The sequence below is a fragment of the Argiope bruennichi genome, chromosome X2, assembly GCF_947563725.1.
Source record: "Argiope bruennichi chromosome X2, qqArgBrue1.1, whole genome shotgun sequence".
Taxonomy (NCBI): Eukaryota; Metazoa; Arthropoda; class Arachnida; order Araneae; family Araneidae; genus Argiope; species Argiope bruennichi.
Window position 1 is genome coordinate 45,443,731 of NC_079163.1, and position 22,986 is coordinate 45,466,716.

The 22,986-nt window shown below is 29.0% G+C and overlaps 1 protein-coding gene across 2 annotated transcripts; it reads left to right on the forward strand.

Annotated features, from left to right (window-relative positions):
- Window positions 1–4,405: 4,405 nt before the first annotated feature.
- On the forward strand, window positions 4,406–21,750 carry LOC129960515 (protein ABHD11-like). 2 transcript variants are annotated; one of them, XM_056073994.1, is made up of 8 exons: window positions 4,406–4,425; window positions 6,143–6,253; window positions 9,257–9,339; window positions 10,852–11,020; window positions 14,785–14,961; window positions 17,870–18,055; window positions 18,568–18,761; window positions 21,528–21,750. In XM_056073994.1, the coding sequence occupies exons 3-8, from the start codon at window positions 9,263–9,265 to the stop codon at window positions 21,658–21,660; spliced, it is 936 nt and encodes a 311-aa protein (XP_055929969.1). In that variant the 5' UTR covers window positions 4,406–4,425; window positions 6,143–6,253; window positions 9,257–9,262; the 3' UTR covers window positions 21,661–21,750. The 2 variants fall into 2 exon arrangements, with proteins under 2 accessions (XP_055929969.1, XP_055929967.1); XM_056073992.1 differs by having other exon boundaries at window positions 4,415–4,539.
- Window positions 21,751–22,986: the final 1,236 nt, after the last annotated feature.

The window sequence follows — 22,986 nt, forward strand, 5'->3', positions numbered from 1 at the left end:
CTCTCCAAAATCTTTTTACTCGTCGGCGACTCCGACCACTCTCACACACCACTTCTGACGATACACACAACTTCGTCGCAGCTTCAGAGTACCTGTCTTTTTATATAGCTCCGGGAGGCGGAGCTAGAATATTCCAGACCAATCAGGACGTCTCTGGATGTATCTCGGTTCCTACTGGATGGATCGTGAAACTTCTTGAACTTTCCAGTATGAACCATTTAGTCTCCAAACTCGGCAAATTCGTCGCCAAATGATCGCCAAGCTTAGCACGCACAGGACAGATCTTACAACTGTTTTACCGGTTTTTTTCCACGATTACATAATTCAGATTTGTAACAATATTTATAACGAATTATAAATTAAACACTAAAAAATATAAATTCCTGTAAATGAATTTTTTAAAAACAAATCTGAATTTTTTTTTTAAATCTTTTATATTCATTGATACAAAAGTTTATATAAATGATAGTTTTGTTGACACAGCTTTGAAATAAATAAGTTGAATTATATCTAAATTTGTTCATGCCGCCATAGGAAATTGAATTAAAAATTGACTACAAGATTGCATAATATTTATAATGATTATTATAAATTAAACACAAAAATTAAAAAATAATGAAAATGAAGTTTTTAAAACCAAATTTTCATTATGTTATATTCACTGATACGAAAAGGTATATAAACGTGGTTTTAGGTATCATTTTTGAAATCTGTTCGTTACATTGTTTGTTTACTCATCTTAATTTGTTTGTGATTTTTTATATATCATACTTTCTTATAAGAAAAATCATTATGCCTCATATTATTTACACTGTCGGTTGCATTTTTTGGGTATTATCATGCAGACATTTCTTCAGCAAGTTTACATTTTATAAAATCGAGTTCCATATATTCTCCAACAACAATAGGCATGATAATTGAATAAAAGGAAGTTTCCCAATCAGTCCATTTTTTTAAAAGGTTTTTTTATCTTCGTGATTTTTAAATTTTTGTAAACGGAAAGAACAATTTGAAAATTTAAGATGGAGCATTTTGTAATTTAAATTCTACTTATGAAATATCTAAAATGTAAGCTTAAAAAAAAAAAAAAAAAAAAACAGAATATTGGCACTTTTATTCTTTAGAAAAAAATTTTAAAACGAGATTTTATATCGATTTTACTGATTCCGTTGAGTAATGCTATATCTTTTTGCTGGAAATGGCACAACTTTTTGAAACAGCTCAGATACTGAGGATCTACAATAAATTTTTTTGAATCGTAGTGAGCATTCGAACGATCCTATTGTTGTATTTTATATACGTATTTTATCTAAAAACATTTAGTCAATAGACGTAATAAGGTTTTTATAATAGTATCATTGTGTATAATGTTTTCCTGGAGTAGGAAAAGTTTTTAAAAAACATTTTCTTTATTATAATACAATTAAAAATAGATTTAATAAATAATAATTTTCCGGTAACAGAAAATTTTAGGTGAGAGTAGAAAAACACTTTACAATTTGACAGATACTTGCTTTCAATGAATTTTTGTTTTCGCTAATCTCTTAGAATACTTCCTGCGATCTTTCAAATGAATTACAAATTTTAAGAATTATTGTCTTAAGATCACTGAAGATTTAAAATGCGGATACATTCAAATAATAATATTTTTTCAGAATTTAATAAAAACTGAAAATGAATATATGTTGAGAATTTAAGTTTTAGTTTATATCTTCGGTTAATCAAAATGTTTTCGAGTTACAGACAATATTTTAAAATTTTTTTAATTGGAATTTCAAGGGTTCAGAGAGAAAAAAAATAAATTGCAGACAATTTTCTTATCTACAAATCTACAAAAAAAAAAAAAAAAAATATTAAAAAAGAATTCCAGTGAGCTAATTTACTACAAATGGAATCCTTTGAATAATTTTTAGGAACTGAAAAGAACTTGGATAATTTTTAAAAATTTGAAAAAGATTGCAAGATTATTAAGATGAATAATGACAGCAAACATTTTTGTTTTCTGACGTTACAGACATTAAATGATCATTTCCGCCAATGAGGAGCTTTCCAAGACGTGGTTCAGGACATCAATAAACCTTTATGAAATGCGCGATCTTCTGTTAGTTCCCGGTTTAACATTTTCATCGGGTTTGTAACCTGTATTGAATCTGTATAACCTGATTATTTCTTTTATTTTCGAGCTAAATTTAAATAACCGAAAAGTTATCCTGTTTGTTTATTTATGTTGGTGCATGATATTCAATTCGAAAAATTGCTATAGCATAAGGACAATAAAAATTATATTTATTTTGCTAAAAATGCACGTGATATATTTTTAAAAAATGTATCTGTTTCAACCGGCATTATTTCCTTCGTTAAGACACGAATCTTCATTGTTTCTTTAACGTCATCATCCATTCTGAGTAATCAGTAGATTAAATGTAATCTGATATGTATACCGCAGAGAATAATCTACGGAGAATCGATAGATATTTTAGAGAATAATGTGAACTATATGCTCATTTGCATAAAAATAATATATTTTTGATTCTACGATTAAAAAGATTGATTTTGGCGAATACAAGCACGGCATTTGCATGAAATAGAATCAGTACTTTCTCTTTACTTCAAACACAGTTTTGTCACTTTAGCAGAGTCAACATTTTCTTTCAGTACCAAATTATTTAAATAACATTTCAAGACATATATCACAAAAATATTGACTAGGAAAGTAAAATTTCACTTCTTTGTTCCTTGCACCGTAATCATATTTTTCCGTTTGATATCGACGTGCAAAAGAAAAAAAAAAAAAAATGCTGAAACATCTGGGAATGAGGGGTTGTTTCACGCCCTCAGTCACAACCCCCGTCTATCGGGTGTTGTGCCTCAGTTCCCCTTCACCACAGTGTGTGTATATTATGTAGTAAAGCAGCTTCAACTATGGAAAATTGACCAAATTTTTTTTTATTATTATTATTTTCTTTTTCTGTATCTTTTGTCAGCTGCAGAGAGGAGAAAGAAGGGAAAAGAAGAGGCCACACGGCCGTTACAGATTTAAAGTGCAGGCAGTCTTCTCTCGTTACGGGTTTCAATAGAGTCGTAGAGGGGGAGCTTACTTATTGTAGAATTAACAATGGTTGACGGCTGATAAAACGATTTTCTGCCTATTGTACTCTTCCAGACCCTGCCATTTGCATGATTTGCTGAATAGAAGGGATGTTTGAATACCTCCCTATCCAGGAACGGATTAAACCTTCTGAAGGACCTTAGGTAACGGAAATTTCGGGGTTCTTTTCCCCTTCCAAATCTGCCAAACCAAATATTTTTGCATCGATTTTAATTTAATCTATATATGAATAATTTTAACAAGCTGAAATAGCAAAACGTTTATATGCAGGTGGTTACAGTATAGCGTGTATGAAAAATACACACGACTGAAAATCAAAAGTAATTAAAAAATAATAAAAAAGAAGAAGAAAAAGGTAAAACTTCTTTAAAAAAATCTAAATAACACCTAATATTAGTACCAGACTTTTTTTTTTTTAATTATAAAATATGACTTGTACAAAGAAGATAAAATTTTCGTCAATGTTAGTTTTTACGATTCTAAAAGTCGACAGAATTCTAACTTTCTGAGCGATTGCAAAAATTTCAATTTTGTCCTTTCACGCGTTTAGTTTTTCTAACATAATTTCAGGTTTTTATTGGAAGAGAAAATTGTAGGTAATTCATATGTTCAGGCAAAATGCCTGCAAGACATTATTCCGATCTTCAATTGTCATAATTCTACTTATAACAGCATCGAAAGAGGAAAAGAGGCTCATCATTACATTGTACAATATTACGATGAAGTTTGAAAGAGATGAAATATGAATGTTTTAATAAATTAGCATGTCAAGTACAACTGTTGTATTCTTCCAAGCACATTGACATTTCCGTTGCACAATCCAAATACTAACATTGTCGAGATACAGATTTAATCTATTGGCTTGAAAATGGAAATTGGTGTACAAATCGTTGGAGCACACATACTCTAGTAAGGGATCACATACAGCAAAAATAATTCTAATTACCTGCAAATGCAATAAAAGTTGAGGGACAAAATATTTATGTGCAAAATATAAGCTGCATTATATTAGTATTGAAAAAATTACCGAGACCAAAACAGTAGTAATATCGCAAAAGCAATCATTTTTGGGAAAGATAATGATATATATTAAAGCTAGAAGAACAGCGTTATTCTAAATTATTTACTAAAAATTTTAATGATCACAGTTGTCACGAAAAGCACTTCCACTTCTTCTGAGACAACTCAACTCCGGAGTTTCTTGTCCTAAAAGAACAACTACAACTTCTAATTCTTACTTATAAATAATGTGAATAAAGAGTGTCAGTCATACAAAATGCGAATTTTTCATTTGAAAGAGTAAAAGTATCTTTGAAGTAATTAAGATATTATTTTCCCTTAATTTAAACGTGTTCACTTGTGATAAAAGATCCTATCTTATTTTACGAGTCAAAAGAATCTGATGATCCAGCATTTTTTAGTAATTTGAAGTTAGATTCGGTTTGTGTATTACTGAATGCTGGTACAACAACAGTATTATTATACAAAAAAGTTATATTAAAATGTAATCTAAATATTTTTTTCACTTTCAAAATATACAAATTCTTACTTTATGTTTGCGTTACAAATTTTACGTTCGCAATGATCTTACTTAATATTTAGTAAAGCTTTGAGTTTGAGCTACATGTTGCATCCTTTTCTCTTTCAACATAAAATGCAATTTTTTTTTGAAGGATTATTTCATTTAAGTTTATGAGAACATTGTTTGTATAACCAAAAATAAAGCAGTATGGTATTTCGAATATTTAATTAAATAGATTTTTTTTTTCTTTTACTTTTTAAGTTTCACAGTTCAATTAAATCTTTATTTATGTGAAAAAAAAATATAACAGAAAAAATTTATTTTATTGGTATTTTTATGTAAAATATATTATTAGAGGAAAACTTGCCCAGAGATAGGTTTTAATCAATGTATAGAACAAATAATTAGCTATATTTACGAAAAAGTATCTACGTATTGTGTTTTACAGGCAAGATAAACCATTTTAAGGTTTGACTTTTTGGAATTTTCAGAGAGAAGTAAGGGGGAAAACACCTTTTTTTTATTTTGAGGAACTTTTCAGTTCTCAATTACTGAAGATAAAAAGAATATTTGACCAAGGTTCAAAATCTATACAAATATTTCCTCCTATTTGCTATTTTTCTGTCTGTCCCATTTTTATTTTAATTGCAATAGATTATGCATCTTGAAACATGATCAATACCTGGCGCCATCTATTGGCTGACTATTTAAATTCAGATTAGACTTGATTTTAAAAAACTCATTTATTTAGTGTTTTTTCAAATTACATTTTATAATTCTCCAAACTTTTCTTTGTTAATATTCCATTTAAAACTTAATAACGTACGATAAAATTAATTTCTCAGAAATATACTGCAACTATTTATTTATATATTTGTCATTACGTCATAAATAGTTTTTTTTTTTTCAGATGTTTATAAATTTCTCAAGAAGAATGAGAAAATGTTTTGATCGTTTTTAAATCAAAATTCTTTACATATCCTGTTTAAATAAGTTATAAGGATAAAGATATTAATAATTAGTGTGGGGCAAAGAAAATAATTTTAATTTATTTATTAAATTTTTTTGTCTCTATAAAACTGCAATGTGAACTATAACTTTTATTAACGATTACTTATTGCTTTATGCAACGATTTCTAATTTAGAATAATTTAAATAATGAACTATTCTCTTTTGAAAGAAAATTCTTATTAAAGTCTATGTTTTAAATAAAAAACTTTAAAAAGTGAACATTTTTGTAAAAATAAAAGCAATTAACTTTAGTTAAAAAATAAAAATGAAAAACAATTTTTAATAAAATGAAATATTAGGCAATTTTTAAAATCTGTGCTTAAAATAATTTGTATGATTTTTTTCAACTGATGCTGATAACTTTACAATCGTTTGAATACATTTTTACGAATACAAAAACGACAGAAGCTTTATTAGATAAAATGAGACATTAGGGATAAGAAATTAAATAAATTCTGCATAAAGGAAGTAATAATCACAAATTTTTCCTTATCACACAGGAAAGTTGTTCTGCGTATCAGTGTGATAAGTACAGAAGATTTCTTTCGTATTATTGTGTCGACAATTTGTTTCTTCGATTTTTTACAGTAGAAGCAGATACTCACGAATAGGTAAGTAAGTGGCTTAGTATTTGTTTGCTTTACAAGAATTGAAGAAATCTTAAGAATGGAAAAAAAAATTATTACTTAAATAGTTCAAAGATAACGTATAAAATTTTTTCTATGTTGCTCAATATTTACGATACTATATAGCATTGTAATAGTGTGCTAAAAATTTTATGCTCTTTTAGCACTACAAACATCTGTGTTTAGAGATTGAGTGATTTATTTCCTTGACCTTTGTGTTATAATTAAAAAGTAATAGACGGAAAAAGAAAAAAGAAAAAAAAAAAAAAAAAAAAAATGCGTCCAACTTTGTATTTGGAGGAGTAATTTTGCTTTGAGAATCGAACTACCAAATTTGTTTTTTGCAATGCTCAACTATTATTGAAATGTATTTAAAACACTGAAAAATAGTACTGAATAACTTTTACAATGCGTCATTGTAAGAGTTAAGTTTAAATGTAAAAGTAACTTTTATTCTTTTAAATATGAAAGATATTTTCAGAATGTATAAAATAATTGCACTCCTTTGAATTACAAATGCAATCTGCATACTCCTTGCGTAGTTAAGATAAAATATCATTAATAATACATAATATTGGATAAGTTTTGTTTGCCTATAATTATAAATTACTTACATCGATAGATATTCAAGAATTGATTAAATATATTCAATTTTATACAATGTTCGGTAAAAACATGAACGGTTTTATGGCTGGAATAGTGAACATTTTAGACTTTTTTTTTTTTTTTTTAACATTCCTCAAATAGTTTCCCTATTCTCAAATTCAGAACCAGTAATTTATTTCCTATATGCATAATTACCGATCATTTTAAAAAGCTTTCTCCAAAATTCGGAATTTTCATTCTTTTCATATCAAGATATTTTTTTTTCAATGTTATGTATCTAAAATCAGCTTCATTATTTGTAAAATGCTTTATCTTATCTTTACTTGATGAGCATAGAATGAGATAAATTTTCAATGCATGTATACTATTCCGTTTCTAAACTATTCATATCTGAAAATTTATTGGTTATATAAATGTCTTATTATTTTTCGAAATATATATGATTGCTAATTTAATTTTTATTACTTAGTTGTTGGATACTAATGTTCAATTCAAACTTGATTGCGTAGTTTGAAAAATTGGTGGGCTCAAAATATAAAAGTCTTGTTGAGATTGTGTGAGAGAAAAATGAGATTGTGTTGTGTTGATTCGGTTTAAAATATAAACGATGCCCATTTTAATTGGGGTCCAATAGTTAATGCACGTCGAATCGGAAAAATGCTCTGAATGTAATAAAGGATTTTATTTTATTATGTTTTTGTTAATAAATGTGACGAGGAAAAATATATTGTCTAAAATTTTATATAGGTCTTCGGTTCTAAAAGTAATGTTTAGTAAAATAATCATGACATATTAATATTTTTAACGAAAAAATGATACTATTCTGCGATCCAAATTAGTCAAATTCTGAAATTTTGCGTATTGTTGTTTTAGGCTATTTCAGACTATTTTAATGATCGAATCGAGGAAGATCTGCCCATCAACACACAGAGTTGAAACAGGGTAACAGTTGATTAGTATAAAATGATGGAATTCAGAGCTTCATAAGTAGTTCAGTTTGGGCACAAAAGAGTGTTTTTATTTTTTGGTTTAAAATATTAAACTGTCACGGAATTTTGACTTCTTATGACTAATAGGACCAGGGACTGTATAAAGAGTCACACAACGTACTTTATTTCAGCAGTGCATTTGAGGATATAAATTTTAAGAAATGTATAATTCTTTAAAAGAGCACTTTTAAGCACTTCTAATAAAAGAGCACTTTTAAGCACTTAGCACTTTTAAGCAATTAGCTATTGGATGATTATTAGAGTGGAAATATACTTGACTATACAATTAAAGACATAAGATAAACCGAAAGAAATTCCTTTTAAATAGCAATAATTCTTTTTAAAAAACGATAGGCCGTATTTTCAGCTGCTTGAATTATTTTAATAGAGCATTCTCTTTTATTCACATTCTTCTTCTTCTTTTTTTAATAGGACCATTAAAAATATTTTGCTTACATATTTGCTACCTCTGCTACACATATATAATTAATAAAAGCGAATGCTATGTATATGTTGTTATTTTCAAGGTATTTGTATACAGAACATTCAAATGGACTTTCTATATATTAGTTCTTTTTAGACGAACAACAACAACAACAAATTTATCTTCATCAGGACATTAATAAGAGTTCGAAAGCCTCATTATAATTACGACTTCGGGGAATGAGAGCATTTAATTTCGAGACTTAGTTCCCCCCGAAATTCTTCTGTTCACGTGACCCTAGTACCCATGACATCTGCCGTTATGAGGCGAACCCATCCTTCTAAATATTATGGAAGTTTGGAGAATGGGACACTGGTTCAGTTATAGTTCTCTTCATCTGATCACGATTAAAAATTACAAGGCTGACCCAAAATGGCTTTCCTGTAGCTTCAAAACGGAATACTGACGCAACTGAACCGACCTAAATGATGATGGTGTCATTTTATACAGATTCAGTATTTGTTTGTAATTTTTATGGCGTAACATATGAACGCTTTTAAAGTCTGTCTAACTGCCTTCTACAGTTCGTGATATGAAACAAATATTAATTAATTCATTCATTTAGAAATTATTGAAATGGTTTTCTTTTAAAAAATGTTGACTATTCAGTTAATTTTCTAAGAAATCAAGAAATTGGTGTGAAAGTATCACAGAAAATGTGATATTTTTTGGCAATTTAACCAGATTTTACCCCCGCCTCCAATATTATTGCCCTCTTAATTTTTCCAATTTTAAATTGTAAATATTAAAGTTATTCAGCAAAAAAATTCTTTTAATATTACTTTTTGTATATAAAAAAAGTAATTTTTTTTTATATATTCTGTGGCAGGGAAGTATAATATTTCGCTAAAATTGACATTTTAATATTTGAGTTACACAAAAATGTTAAAAAAATTAATTTTATTCCAGCTGAACATGTGGCTGCAGCCCGTTTGGATTTGTTTTTCTTCGCTTCTGCTAGCATCATTATCAACATCTATATTGGCTGCAAAGTAAGTCTGCACAAAAATTTTTCTCAAAAGCTATTGTACATTTATAAAATATAGTAGGAATTTAAATTTTGTAATAGAGATTACTTTAAAGAATTTTAAAGCTCATCTTCCCAGTTATATATCTTTTTTATTTCTGCTATTTATTATTTTTTAAACCAGTTAGTTTTGGGAGCAAAATTTAAAATGTGCCTTGATGATCTGTAATAAATCAAAAATATTTTCTCCATTTAAGTTTACTTACATGGAATCTATTTTTTGTATGTCAAATAACCGAAAGTGAATCTGTTTTATCCTAGTTGTACTTAAATGGAATCTCTTTTTGTATTCTAAATAACTTATTTGTATCCTAAATAGCTTTTACAGTGATATTTTATGCACAGATTCTTAACACAAAATTAATAGAAGTCATTAAGTTTATCACGGAAGAGATAAATACAACAAACATAGACAGAAACTATATTTATCTTTGCCTTATCTAAATGAAGTAGAATTTAAAGAATAAATGAAAGTTGATAAGAAAGTGACATATTTTTGTTGGAATGGAAATGTATGTACATTTTAAATGTACATATTTTAGTAAATGTACAAATCAACTTAGTACACAACTTCTTTTTATCTCAGAAAATAATCGTTGTCTTATTCATCAATAAATTATGATTATTTATTACTACTTTAAAAAATGTAGTGCTTGTATATTTGTAATCAAAGAAGTTTTTTCCTTGGAAAAATTTATTGGTAATTCAAATTATTTTTAAATTAATATTTGACACTAATTAAATCGAAATAAATACGATAAAAACACTTTTATCCGTGTATTAGACGGATTTTTTTTCTTTGGAAATTTGAAGTTCAAAACTTAATTTGCAAAAGCGCAAATTGCAGATAAAATACTCTCAGTAAATTGTAATCACATTTATAATGCATTTTAATTTTTATATATATATAGTGATTGTTTAGATATTTTTTTAAATTTCCTATAATTTTAATTGTGGTTCGATCCTTCTCGGATTTTTTTTTTTTTTTTTTTGGCGTCTAAAGTCTTACCATTTTTGTTTTAACCTTCAAATTTTTATCTTGTTTTTTGCTTTTGCCTTTTCGATATACTGTTAAAAGGATATTTTAATTTTTTATTCTTTACATTTGTTATCTTTAGCCTTTAAAATGTTTATTAAATAATAATAACAACCAAAGTTGATTATGTTTTCCTTTATCGAACTACTTAGCTACGGATGTTGAACTTTAACCCTTATAAAACACCCAAGTTTTAGGGGTAACGTTAGTTAGGCTTTAACGTTATAATATCGTCTTGCGATATCAGAGTGACCGGGATCGTTTTAGATTAGATAGTACATGATAATACCCACATATTACACGTTCTCTCCTGTAAATATGTGGTTGGTTTGCTATGCCTTATCTTCTCTTCAAATTTGTCAGAATCCTTTTTAATCCATCAATATAAACAATATCCATAATTCAGCTTGAAATTGAAATAAACATTGAATTTTTTTCCAGACCAAAACCCGTAGAACTGAAATATTCGTGCACGGCAGTCGCGACACCTGGTGAACATCGGGAGCACAAAGCAGATGATGCGCCTATTATTTTGCTTCATGGTTTGGGAGGAAACAAAGAAGTCTGGAAAGGAATTTTCGAACTTTTATCTTTGGATACCAAAAGGGAAGTAAGTAGCTAAATTTGGCTTTATTACTAACACTTAATCCTTTGACTACCAATTTTTAAAAATCTTTTTCCCTGCAATCGCATAGAAAATGAAGATAATAACTTCTGTATTAGACAAATCTTTTCGATTTTTTTCAAATGATTTTAAACCCCCTTGTCTAGGACGTGATGGCGAAATCCACCCCCCTCCCCCTAAAAAACTACTTGTACTTACATCTATTTAAACTGATTTTAAAAGGTTAGTGGGATGTATATGTCCCTTTTGTAGTCAAAGGGTTAAATCATAAAACATTCGTTGAAAATTACTAACTCTTAAGTGCCTAGCACACTAGGAAATTTCTTCCAGACATCGAAAACGAATAACTCTTCGTCTGATTTGGGCTTGAGTTCAAGAAACAGAGATACCAATATTCATTATGACACTCCAATGAAAGGCTCACTGGTGATTTTATGTGATTTTTTACTACTCATTTTTACATTTATATTTTTCCAGGTCTTGCATTTCTATTTCTTGAGTTAATTTGTACATTTTGCTGTTGCATTTAAAATTGGATGTTCCATTCATCAGTCGTATCACAAAAAGTAGCTTTTTGAAATTATCGAGATTCGAATTAATATAATGAGGGAAGATGCACATATCCAGCTTCCCCGAAAAATAAGTTTGAATCGGTGGTTGATAATAAATAATTACATTTATTTTCTAAATCCTGTTATCAGTACTGCTAGTTTCCACGATTATTCATTTCATTTTTTTCTCCTTTGTCTGATTGGATATACAAAGTAAATAATTATCAAAAATACATCTGCATTTTATTTTAATTATTACATGGTAAATATAAAAGTTCATCATAATTAAAGCTCGAGTAGAAACATTTCTGATTTATAAAATAAATTGAAGCAGAAGGCTAAAAAAAAAAATCAAATTATATCAAGTGATAAGTCTCTTAAACAAAAAGGGAAAAAAGATAAAATGTGAATTGGGCAATATTTAAGACATTTGTAATATCTTGATCAAGACCGATTAAATAAAGGAGTAGCGCAACAAAATAATTCTTTTATTTACAGCCTTATATATTTACAAAAACCAACTTGTTCTCATTTAGGTTAAGATTATTTGCAAAAATCAATTAAAAGGTGAATCATGAAATAATTCTTTGTTCAAATTGGAGAATAAGTCACACACACACAAAAAGCCACTAACAGGCTGTTAGCTCTAAACGGCTACTCCAGAAATCCATCGATCTGTATCGGGTGGACCCCAACGCAGAAGCTCGAATCACACGGAGCTTCTCAAAAAATCAGGAACAACTTTTCTGCCTTCTCTCCAAATTTCAATTCGAAGCCTCTCTCTCTTCATATCTGAGATAAAAAAAAAAATACAGTTTTTTATTACCATCAGAAAGCCGCCTTTTCTCAAAGGTGAACTTGATTTCCCTATCACCCAATAGCTGCTCAGCAACGCTTCTTCAATGGTCTCCACTCAACCGAGGGAGTGTCTATTACTGAACCATCTTGGTGGCCGACTGCCTCTTGAGCATATGTTAATTACAATTAATTCGCAGCTAATGCCGACTGAAGTGTACCTGGGTTTGACACTTAATGACAACGGTTACTGGTAATTGATTGCTTCTTAATGATTTGAGAAGTCTCTTCATAAGGGGAAATAGTGTAACATCTGGATGGTTTGAATTTCCTCTCCTTTGAAGACATGATGGATATATTTGAAACGACGGGATACACATCTTTTTTTACCACACCTGGACATAGTAGCAAATGACCAGACACAATGACTCTCCTAGTGAAAAGGATCTACAACTGGAGGTCCGTATGCACTTAACTATGTGTGGGAAAACGGGTGACGTTACATCTGGCCTGAATGACAATTACCATGTGAAGTAAAAGGAGAAACGTTACAACATTAAAGTACATCCTGCCTACCATTACTAAGAATTATTTTTTCATATTTTCTTCATGAGGTGCAATTTTTATAATTCAAATCAACAGGAATTCAAAGCTTTTAAATTCTATCTTTGAATTATACATGCTATTCAGTTTTGCTCCGAAATTCTGATCCTGAATTAGACTTGCATTCATGTTTAGACCAAGGCTTTTATCTTAAGTTCAACTGATCAAGATGGGATGAAGAATTAAATACGAATATCTCCAAGATATACTTCTATTTCTAAATGCACCTTTGAAACAAATTAAATTATAATCGGATTCTAGTTTTTTTTTCATTCGATTTAATTATTGTGATTCTATTTGATAGAATATATTATTTTCTTTATATGTATTATATCAAAATAACGACAAAAAAAGGGCTAATGTTGAAAAGCTTTACTTCAAGAAAGAAGGAAAATCAAAACTGATAAGTAAAGAATTTGAAGTAATGACTTACAACTGAATATTACTTAGTATTTTAACTGATTCCTAAAATTAAAATTCCTTTAATGCTCATTAAAAATTAACTTTCCTTCAATTGTTCTTAAATTAATCAGAATGCGTACGCGCTCCTATTTTTTTTCTGTTTAGAAATGAATTTTAAATAGAATCATAAAAGTTCAGTTTGTTGTTGTTGTTGTTTCTGATCCCAGGTGGTATAACCACCTCCATGAAACCAAAGATCTCTAAAAAGTCCAAAAACAATAGCAGATCCCTTAAAATCTCAAAAATAGTAAAATTTAAACATTTAAGAATATGTTTGGGGGAGGCTTGATCTGCCCTGCACCAAGGACATTCAACAAAGATTCTCCGGTCGTGTTGGAAGGTATGGGACTTGGTGTGTCCACTCAAAAAAAGAGAGAGAGCCGTTTATTGTTTTCTAGAGATATCCAGACGGTGACACCAACCAGGACTCCTACCAAAGTACCAAGGGTGAGCAGGTGGGACTCTCCAAACTGCACTCGACTCCATCTTTTTGATAGAGGATATTTCAAAATAAGTTAGTGTTGCATCACCATGAAATATGTCAGCTGAGGCTATCTTAGCTAAATTATCGGCAATCTCATTAGCATTTAAACCAACATGTGAGGAAACCCACATCTATTGTAATTAAATGATTCTTTCTTCACTAACTGAGAAAAATTTAATTGTTTCAAGTGATGTTGAGTTTCCATAATACACATTTATTGACTAATTTGTTCAAATCTATTGTACTACTCAGAGGATGTAAAACACTGATTCACATGGCAGGGCCATACATTTTATGAATTATTGCAATATAAATTCAAATAAAACATCGCATGAGTACTAAATTACAAAGAATGCAAAAAAGCATCATCCTAAAATACAAAAATTCTAAACAAATTCAAAGGGCAAAGCAAGGGTCTAAGAACGAATAATTATTTTTGCAACAATATCAAAAAAAAAAAAAAAAAAAAAAAAAAACAGATGTATCCAAAGTAAAAAAAAAAAAAAAAAAAGACTGTGGTGGAAAAAGTCTTGACCTCGGAAAAGGCGAGCTCCTTGTTCGAAACCGAAATTAGTGTTATCTGGTATGAGGGCCTGTTATATGTTAAATCTTGGGTTGTGGGCCAAATGTCCTCATCTTTATGTAATGCAGAAGTTTAAAGTGGGGAATGCCAGTTCAGGTGTCATTATCTAATCATGGTTGCGAATAACGAGATCTGTCCCAGATGCAACCTCGTGTTGCTTCAAAACAGGTCGTCAATGTAACTGAAAAACAAATGCAAGCTGAAAATTTCATCAGCATTAAATTACACAGCATCTGCATTTTTTCTTCTTTGTTATCTTTTTCTACTTTAGGTCTGCATCATAGATTTGCGAAATCATGGTGAGAGCCCTTGGAATAACGACGAGTATGATGTTGAGGCCATGACTGAAGATATAAAGCACTTGATAGATCAACTTAAAGCGCCAAAAGTAATCGCACTTGGTCAGAGTTTGGGTGGAAAAATAGCTATTCACCTTGCATTGACTTACGTAAGTTAAATAATCTTATCAATCATCACGTCAGCGCTCTTATCAATTAATAAACATACCCGAAGCGGAAACCTTAATTTTATTTGATGATTCTTTGTAAACTACAGATTTAAATTCAAAGATGCTGTGGATTTCCAGTTAAAATTAAAAACATTGTAATTCAAATAAGATAATCTTATTTAATTCAACTTTAATTGCTGCAAAGAATGAGAAAAACCGCCTATCAGTAGTTTAGATACACAAAGTAGACGTAAAGCATATAATTTTACATAAAAAGGTTTTTATTCTTTCTATAGTGTAGATTTATAAGAATTATCAGAGATGCAATGAATCAGCTATATGTGATTTTTTTTTCATGATCTTCAATCAGTTTATCTATTAAAAATCATCGATGGAAATCACACAGCTAAAGTACAGGAAATATGCATCCCATAAAACATTCAAATAAAGAGACTAAGAGACAAAAATAATTGTAAAAGAAAGGCAGAAAAATCCCTAATTTTGTACTTAATTTTTGATCATTGAATGAAGCAATAAACCCTGTTTAATTTTCCTTCCATAATCTAAATATCTGACACAAGGTTATTACCAACCTAATATTTATTCCTTTAATATAACATGCTTTAAAAGGAATGAGGTAATCTTCCTATCGTAGTATGTATTTCTAATTCAATGCGCATACTGCAGCTAATTATCATATTATAATTAATTAGGGTTGGTCCAATTTATTTAACGTTAATCTCAGATTTGAAGGAACAAATGCATTGATAATAGTTAAAGTTTCAAAGAAAATGTGATTGGAAAGTCCAAGAGTAGACCAGGAGAAAAGTAAAGTATTAGAAAAGGAAAAAAGTTGTAAGCATTTAAAATGAAAATATCTCGGACAGGTCCAATGCATTTATCATTATATTCAGAACAACATTGGAAAATATCATAGATGAAACTTTTTAAATTTTTATTCAGAATTTCTTCAGAGTCATAAGTAAGTGGCTAAATAGTTATGATGCGCCTACCTTTGCTTCATGATTTCATTTTAGTTATAATTATTTGTTGTCGAAACAACATTACTTCAAATTGCTTCATCTTTTATACCTTATTTATAGCTCTTATTCTATTATTAACAGGTTTGACTCGTCAGTCTGAAATATTTTGTTCTCTTTTTTTTAAAATTTAGTTTCTACATTTATTTTAAGGAATATCAACTGTGTCTTAAAGTAAATCGTAAATTATTTACTTTGTTAATGTAATTTCCAATATGTGAACAAATCCGCCTGAAAAATAATAAATAAACTAGCAGGAATGCTTTCCTTAAAACTTTCTCCTAGACTCTCTAGGTCTTATTCCCTTTCCCACAGCATAAAATTATAGATCTTTGGCAAGGCCGCAAAAGTCTTGCAAATTACTTGCGATTAATAGTTACGAAATATAGCTCTTTGGCGTGAAGCTAGCATTTTTACTGAATTTATCGTGAGAATATGTATTTTTCCCTGCTTTTTACTAGGACCTAGAACCGTAATCGTAAGACAACATACCGAATTTGAATGATTTAAGTCATTGAGTTTTTGAATTACTGCGTTCCCATGCTAGCAAAAATTCAGACCGACAGATGGTTAACCGCTTGATGAATTTGGTTCAAAATTTAATAAGTATCTATATTTTAGATGCTATGCCTGTATATCAAATTTTATTTACCTAGGTCTCTGCATTTTCGAGCTATCGAGTTCACTTGTAATCGTACAGACAGAGACTTTTTTGAATGGATTTCGTTCAAAATTTGAACGAAATTCATTCAAAAATATATCCATTCCAAAAAATATAAATCTACAAATTTAATCGTTAATACACATTACAAATTTTATCCGTCTAGCTCAAAGCATTTTTGAGTTATCCTGTTCACAAACAGACATAATGACGAATGTGTTTTTCGACACACAGACACAGACGAATGTGTTTTTCGAACTCAGGTAGAGCGTGGAGATTACAGATAAAATTTCGAGTTCGAATTTTTTAATGATTACAATACTTCTACAATTTTCAGACGAGAAAGTAATATAGATAGTTACTAAAGCACCCTCAATATACAAAGAATTATGACCGGAAGATAAATCATTGAGATTTTATTCACAATGAACGCGAAATCAATATATATATATATATATATATATATATATATATATATATATATATATATATATATATATATATATATATATATATATATATATATATATATATATATATATATATATATATATATATATATATATATATGTAATGATATTTTAAACTTTAATTTCCAAGATTTTATCTTAATTTAGCCCCTAGTAACTTTATTCTAAAATATTCTCTTATTTCGTGATCCAATTCCACTTTCTCTACTTAATTAATTCAAGAGAAGCTTAATAAAATTGCTTAGTCAGCTAAACGCCGATACTTTCACACGCTCGGCGTGAAGGGGTAAAAATGTCCAGTAAGCACATTCTTTCTTAAAAGATCCCTGTGTTTCCCTTACATGCGATTGACATGCGTCAGAAATCCCTCTCTGAATCTTATTAATATATTAGCACAATGAAGAAATATTTTCCCTATCAAAATGTAAGGTTATATAAGGCGAGGGATAATTTATTTCGGCCCTTCTTCCTCACTTCCGCTTTTCTGCTGCGCTGTGGCGGACGTGAATTGTCCGCGTCTTTGCTTGTAAATAATTATGCTTTCCCGGTGGATATTAAAAAAAATTTAAAAAGATAAAAAGTCTCTTCACTGTCTTCAAAACTGCTGCCTGCTTCACATAAAATAATGTTATATATATATAACTTTATTTTTTAACAAAAGCATTATTGTTTTGAAATATTTTATACGTTTTAGCCTTCCTTATACTTCTAGTAATTTTTGAATGTATGATTAACAGCCAGAAAAAGTTGAAAAAATTATTATCGAGGATATGAGACCAAATGGTTTTACTCCTGAAGGTTTAAATGAGATGCAGTTTTTTGCTAACATGATGAAAGGACTAGATAATGAAATACCTCAAGGAGTCACTGAAATAGAAGCAAAAAAGGCATTCTTAAATCTCTTAAACGCACGTTTGGAAAAGGTGAGTTAAAGTTTTTGTCACTTATTTAAAAAAAAATCAAGATATAAAACATATTCCAATCCTTTATATCAGTCATTGCACATTAGTAATTCTTTATATGACCCATTGCACAGTCGCTCATATTAAGAACTAGATAGTAGATTAGTCTGGCGTGATCGATAAAATTATTTTATTAATACTTACTAATTTTAAGTATGCTTTATTTATCGCTTTTACATGAAAAGTTAATATTGAAACTAATTTTTTTTTTTTTTGCTTTCTTTTAGAGATTTAAATGTTTCAATTATAAAATAAAATAAAGACTATTGCAGTGTAAGATTAAATGCACTATTATTATTATATTTGAATGAATATGTAATCATTTTATGAAAATACAAACAATTTTGTTCATCATTACCACAACGATCCAGAATTCGAATTTTTATGCTTTGAGTCACAATATACATTCGCTTTAAACATAAAAATTAAACTGATCATGAATTTTCAAATGCGCTAATTTGCTTTTCTTACAGATGAATGTGAATTTCAAGCTGGATGATCCTAGTATTGTACCAATCAAGTGTACCGATGGAAAATGCCAGTGGAGATTTAATCCTATACTTCGAGACACGATTGCGAGGAATGTTGATGAATTGTTCATTAAAAGTTCTGGCCGCTTTGATGGACCAGCACTTTTTATTTATGGTGGCAAATCCAATTTCAAAGTGTAAGTATTATTTCGAAGTCATAAAATAAATTTTATTTTTCAAACTAACTAAATTGAAGCTAATTCAATGAATTTTAGACTTTCAAGAAATGTTGATTCATTTCCCTTGATATATCGCTGAAGAGAGCGTTATCCCTTTGGCATAAAGTGAAATCAAGATGATTTTTTAAAAAATGATAGAATACCATACATTGTGTAGGAACGATGTGATACATGTGTGATTCTTGATGAAGTATTCTTCCAATTTGATCAGAAACTACTAACCATTTTATATTTAGAAGTAATCACAATAGAACCTGTATATTTATCTACGCCTCGATAGAACCTGTATATTTATCTACACTCGAATAGAACCTGTATATTTATCCACGCCTCGATAGAACCTGTATATTTATCTACACTCGAATAGAACCTGTGGCATTTATCTACGCCTCTATCGGAACCGCTTAATCCCTGGCATAGTAAGATAAATAGATTTCAGAGTTACGCAATTTTTGCTCCTCCTCTTCGTATATGACTTGAAAAAAGTCAAAATACGCAAAGGAGAGCATTGTACTTTTGATCGATTTTTCCATTTTAATTTTTCATGTTTTTTATGCTTCATATGTTGGTTTACAATTCTATTTTGAATACTGATATTAACTCTGCCTAAGTTTTGTGTTTATTACATATTTTTAAAAAACCAAAATGTTCAATTTCAACATTTTAAATATTTTTTTAAAAAAAACTTTACATTGTGGTCAAAGGTACAACATAGTTTTGTACCTTTGGTTGGGGGATGCTGTGGCTTATACCCGCATTTATAAAAACAAGCATAAATGATAAAATGGGCTTTATTCACATAAAATATTAAGATAATTATTTTTGAAAAAATTTCAAATTTTTATACACAAAAACAAGTTGTTTATAAGACTTATTATTGAAAGGTTCGTTCCTTTTAAAATATATTCATCGTGTTACGATTTACTGAATAAGAAAATATTAACTTTCAGGACTGTCGGTGAGAATCTCTGATTAAAACATTTATTTTTTAAATTTTCCCTTGACTTGTTCCTATTTTTCTCTGAGTCTGAGATGTCAATGGCATATTTAGACAGACAAGAGTTTGGGTCCAAAAATGAGCAGATGGACTTTCAGTGTCTGATTCATACAGGAAAAATGGAAGAATCACCACCCTCTCAGTTACAAATGAAGGCAGAAGCTCGTCATTAGTAAAAAGTTCTTAGCAAAGAGAACAATATCTGCAAAGAATAACATTGACTCCTTCCATGGTATTATTTGGATTCATTGATTTGAACAAATTTAGCCACATTTTATATAGCAACAGGTTTACCTCTATTATTTGGTGTTAACATCTAGGTATTTGTTCATTGCCTGTTGAAATTAGTTTTGAATGGGCCAAATACATCCCTGTCTAAAGGTTACATTCCGTGGTTATTGTGTTGATGAAAGGTCATGATCAGCGTTTTATTTATTTATTTATTTGCATCTCAATGAAGGATAGTTACATGATTTTCGAGACTGTCAAGGAGTAATAATGCAGATTTTTCAGGACCTAATCGGATATGATTGATAAAGTACTTAAATAATTGAAGGAAAGTAATCTTGTAAAGTAATCTAAAGCCTAAAAGTAATCTAAAAGGCGAGAAGTGATCTCGTAAAAAAAGAATTGAAGATGAAACCACTTAGAATTAAAATTTTGTACAATATCGTGTATCAAATTATAGATCGAAGTATTTTCAATAGTCTTTCTTTCGATAGTAAACATCCAGTCCATAGAGAAATAAAAAAAGAAAATTTACTTGGATCTCTCAAAATATATTTAACTTCCCGCTATCAGAGTTACTTCTTTTTTAAAAATTGGAATGGAAGCATCTTGCGATAGGCGATAGATCAAGGTTGAAATAGAGATGGCATACATAAATTACCATCCTCTTCACAATAAGAGAAAATCATCATGGTTGAAGTACACCTAATTTCCTTCAAATAAAAAAAATATTGTACCTCTGACCTAGTCAGAGGATTAACACATCATGTTGGCCAAAGTGATCATTCTCAAGTAACCTTGGGTTAAAAGACACATCACGGTACATTTTTCACATCACACTATAATTCATTTTTGGTTTGTTTGGTTGAAAATCAGAGTTTGCACAAAATAAAATTATTAGTATGTCTATATAGTATGCATACACTAATATCATTCCTTATTTATATAAAAAAAATACTATGAACAAAACGTTATGTTCGTAATACTTACTTTTTAATAATGAAATAAGATAAATATTTTCATTAATCAAAGTATCCATTTCTTTAAAATAGCAACGAGTTAAATTAAGTAATTATGGCTAATCTTTGTAATAAACACAAAAAATTTCACATTTTGTCGTCCAGCAAATGACTTAGCAAGACGTTTGGGCCAACACAGAAGACGTAGTCAAAGATACAACACATTTCCTTCATGTTGAGAAATTTTCTGCTGTTTCTTCTCTGAGAAGACCGCTACTTGGAACAGGGATATAAGCCTTTGTTTTCTTTTCTGTGAGATACGGAACACTTCGAGTGTCAATGCGTTTCGTATCACTATTGTAATTTAGTAGAACGAAAAATGAAGTAACAGCTTTGATTCTTCATATAGTATGTAACATTTTTTACATCGTTTATGAAGGTAAATAAAGTTAATATTTATAAAATGAAGCGTTTTGCTTTCGCAATTCTATTTTGATAACTTTTATCTTATATCTAAATTAATTTTCGTTTTAATTTCAGGGGAGATGACGAGGAAAACATTAAAATGCTATTTCCCAATGCAAAACTTGTTGAAGTGGCAGAAGCAACTCATATGGTCTTCACATTTAAAGAATTTACATCAGAAGTCATCAAATTCATCAATGACGCATGAAGATCAAAATTATTATAAATGTAATATAATATTATAAACAGGGTGCAAATGTAAATGAAATATATATTATTAAACAGAGTACAAAAAATTTTTCCTTTTGCGTTTTTTCTATATATGTTAAAAAATATGATCTACATAAAGTGAAAATGCACTATTAATTATTTGACATGTCTTCGTTGATGAAAAACAATACAAGAATAATGATAAGTAAACATCAACTTGCATCTTATATTTTTTTTACTGACAACAACATCAAAAAGGAATCTATTGAGTTTTTAACTGATAAATTAAGTGCGAATTTTTTTTTCAGGCTGTCTTAAATTGATGTTATGTGAAAAATGTTTTTTTTTTTTTTTTCGTTTTTTTCACGGTTAATATAGAATGCATGTTTTACAGGAGCAATCCAAATATTTTTATTATGTCTTTAACGAAATATCTTTAAAGATATATTATTGCATTTGGTTTAGCCAGTTTAATATTTTCACAAAATCTTTGTTCAGATTTTAAATTATAATCCAGTATTACAAATTTTTTTAATTAATAACATTTGTCAATAAATAATTTGTAAAATATCATGTTTTTGAATTTACTGATGATAGATATTCCTATTCTGTTATTCGAAAACTCCTTAATAACCCTGGATTCAAAGTATGAGTATGACTTCTATTGATAATGAAAAACATGTAAAAATTTGCATGTACTAAAATCAAGAATTCTCTCTCTATACATATAAAACAGGAAACTTATGTGAATATTCTTATTTAAAGATCTTTAACTAATATATTTGTGTGTGTACAGTATGTAACAAAAAAGTGGAACAAACATTTATTTCTTTAACTATTGAAATTAGATATATACTTCCATGCAAAATTTCATCAAGCAAGATGTAAAAATATATGAAAATGTTTTAACATATGTAGGAGGTAACGATAAAAATTAACAAAGGTTATATTTTTAAACGGCCCAAATTATTTATTATACCAAAACTCTACTAAGAAAAAATAAGTAATCATATTTCTAAATCCACTGTTAAATTCTATAGAAAATAGAGCAATAAAGTGTTATAATTTTAATATCACGCATATTTTTCAAACACATTCTTCATATTCTTCTTGACACCTAATTGTTATCAATTCATATCAACTTATATTTATGTTAAATCCCCTACTGAACCACACATGGATTATCCTGCTAAGGGAAGAAAAAAGAAATCTGAACAAGCGTAGACTTTACAACTATTAATGGAGATTTTAAAGCTATGGAATATATGAGGAAAAAATATCGACGATATTTTTTAAAACGAATCTTTATTGTAGATATTAAAAT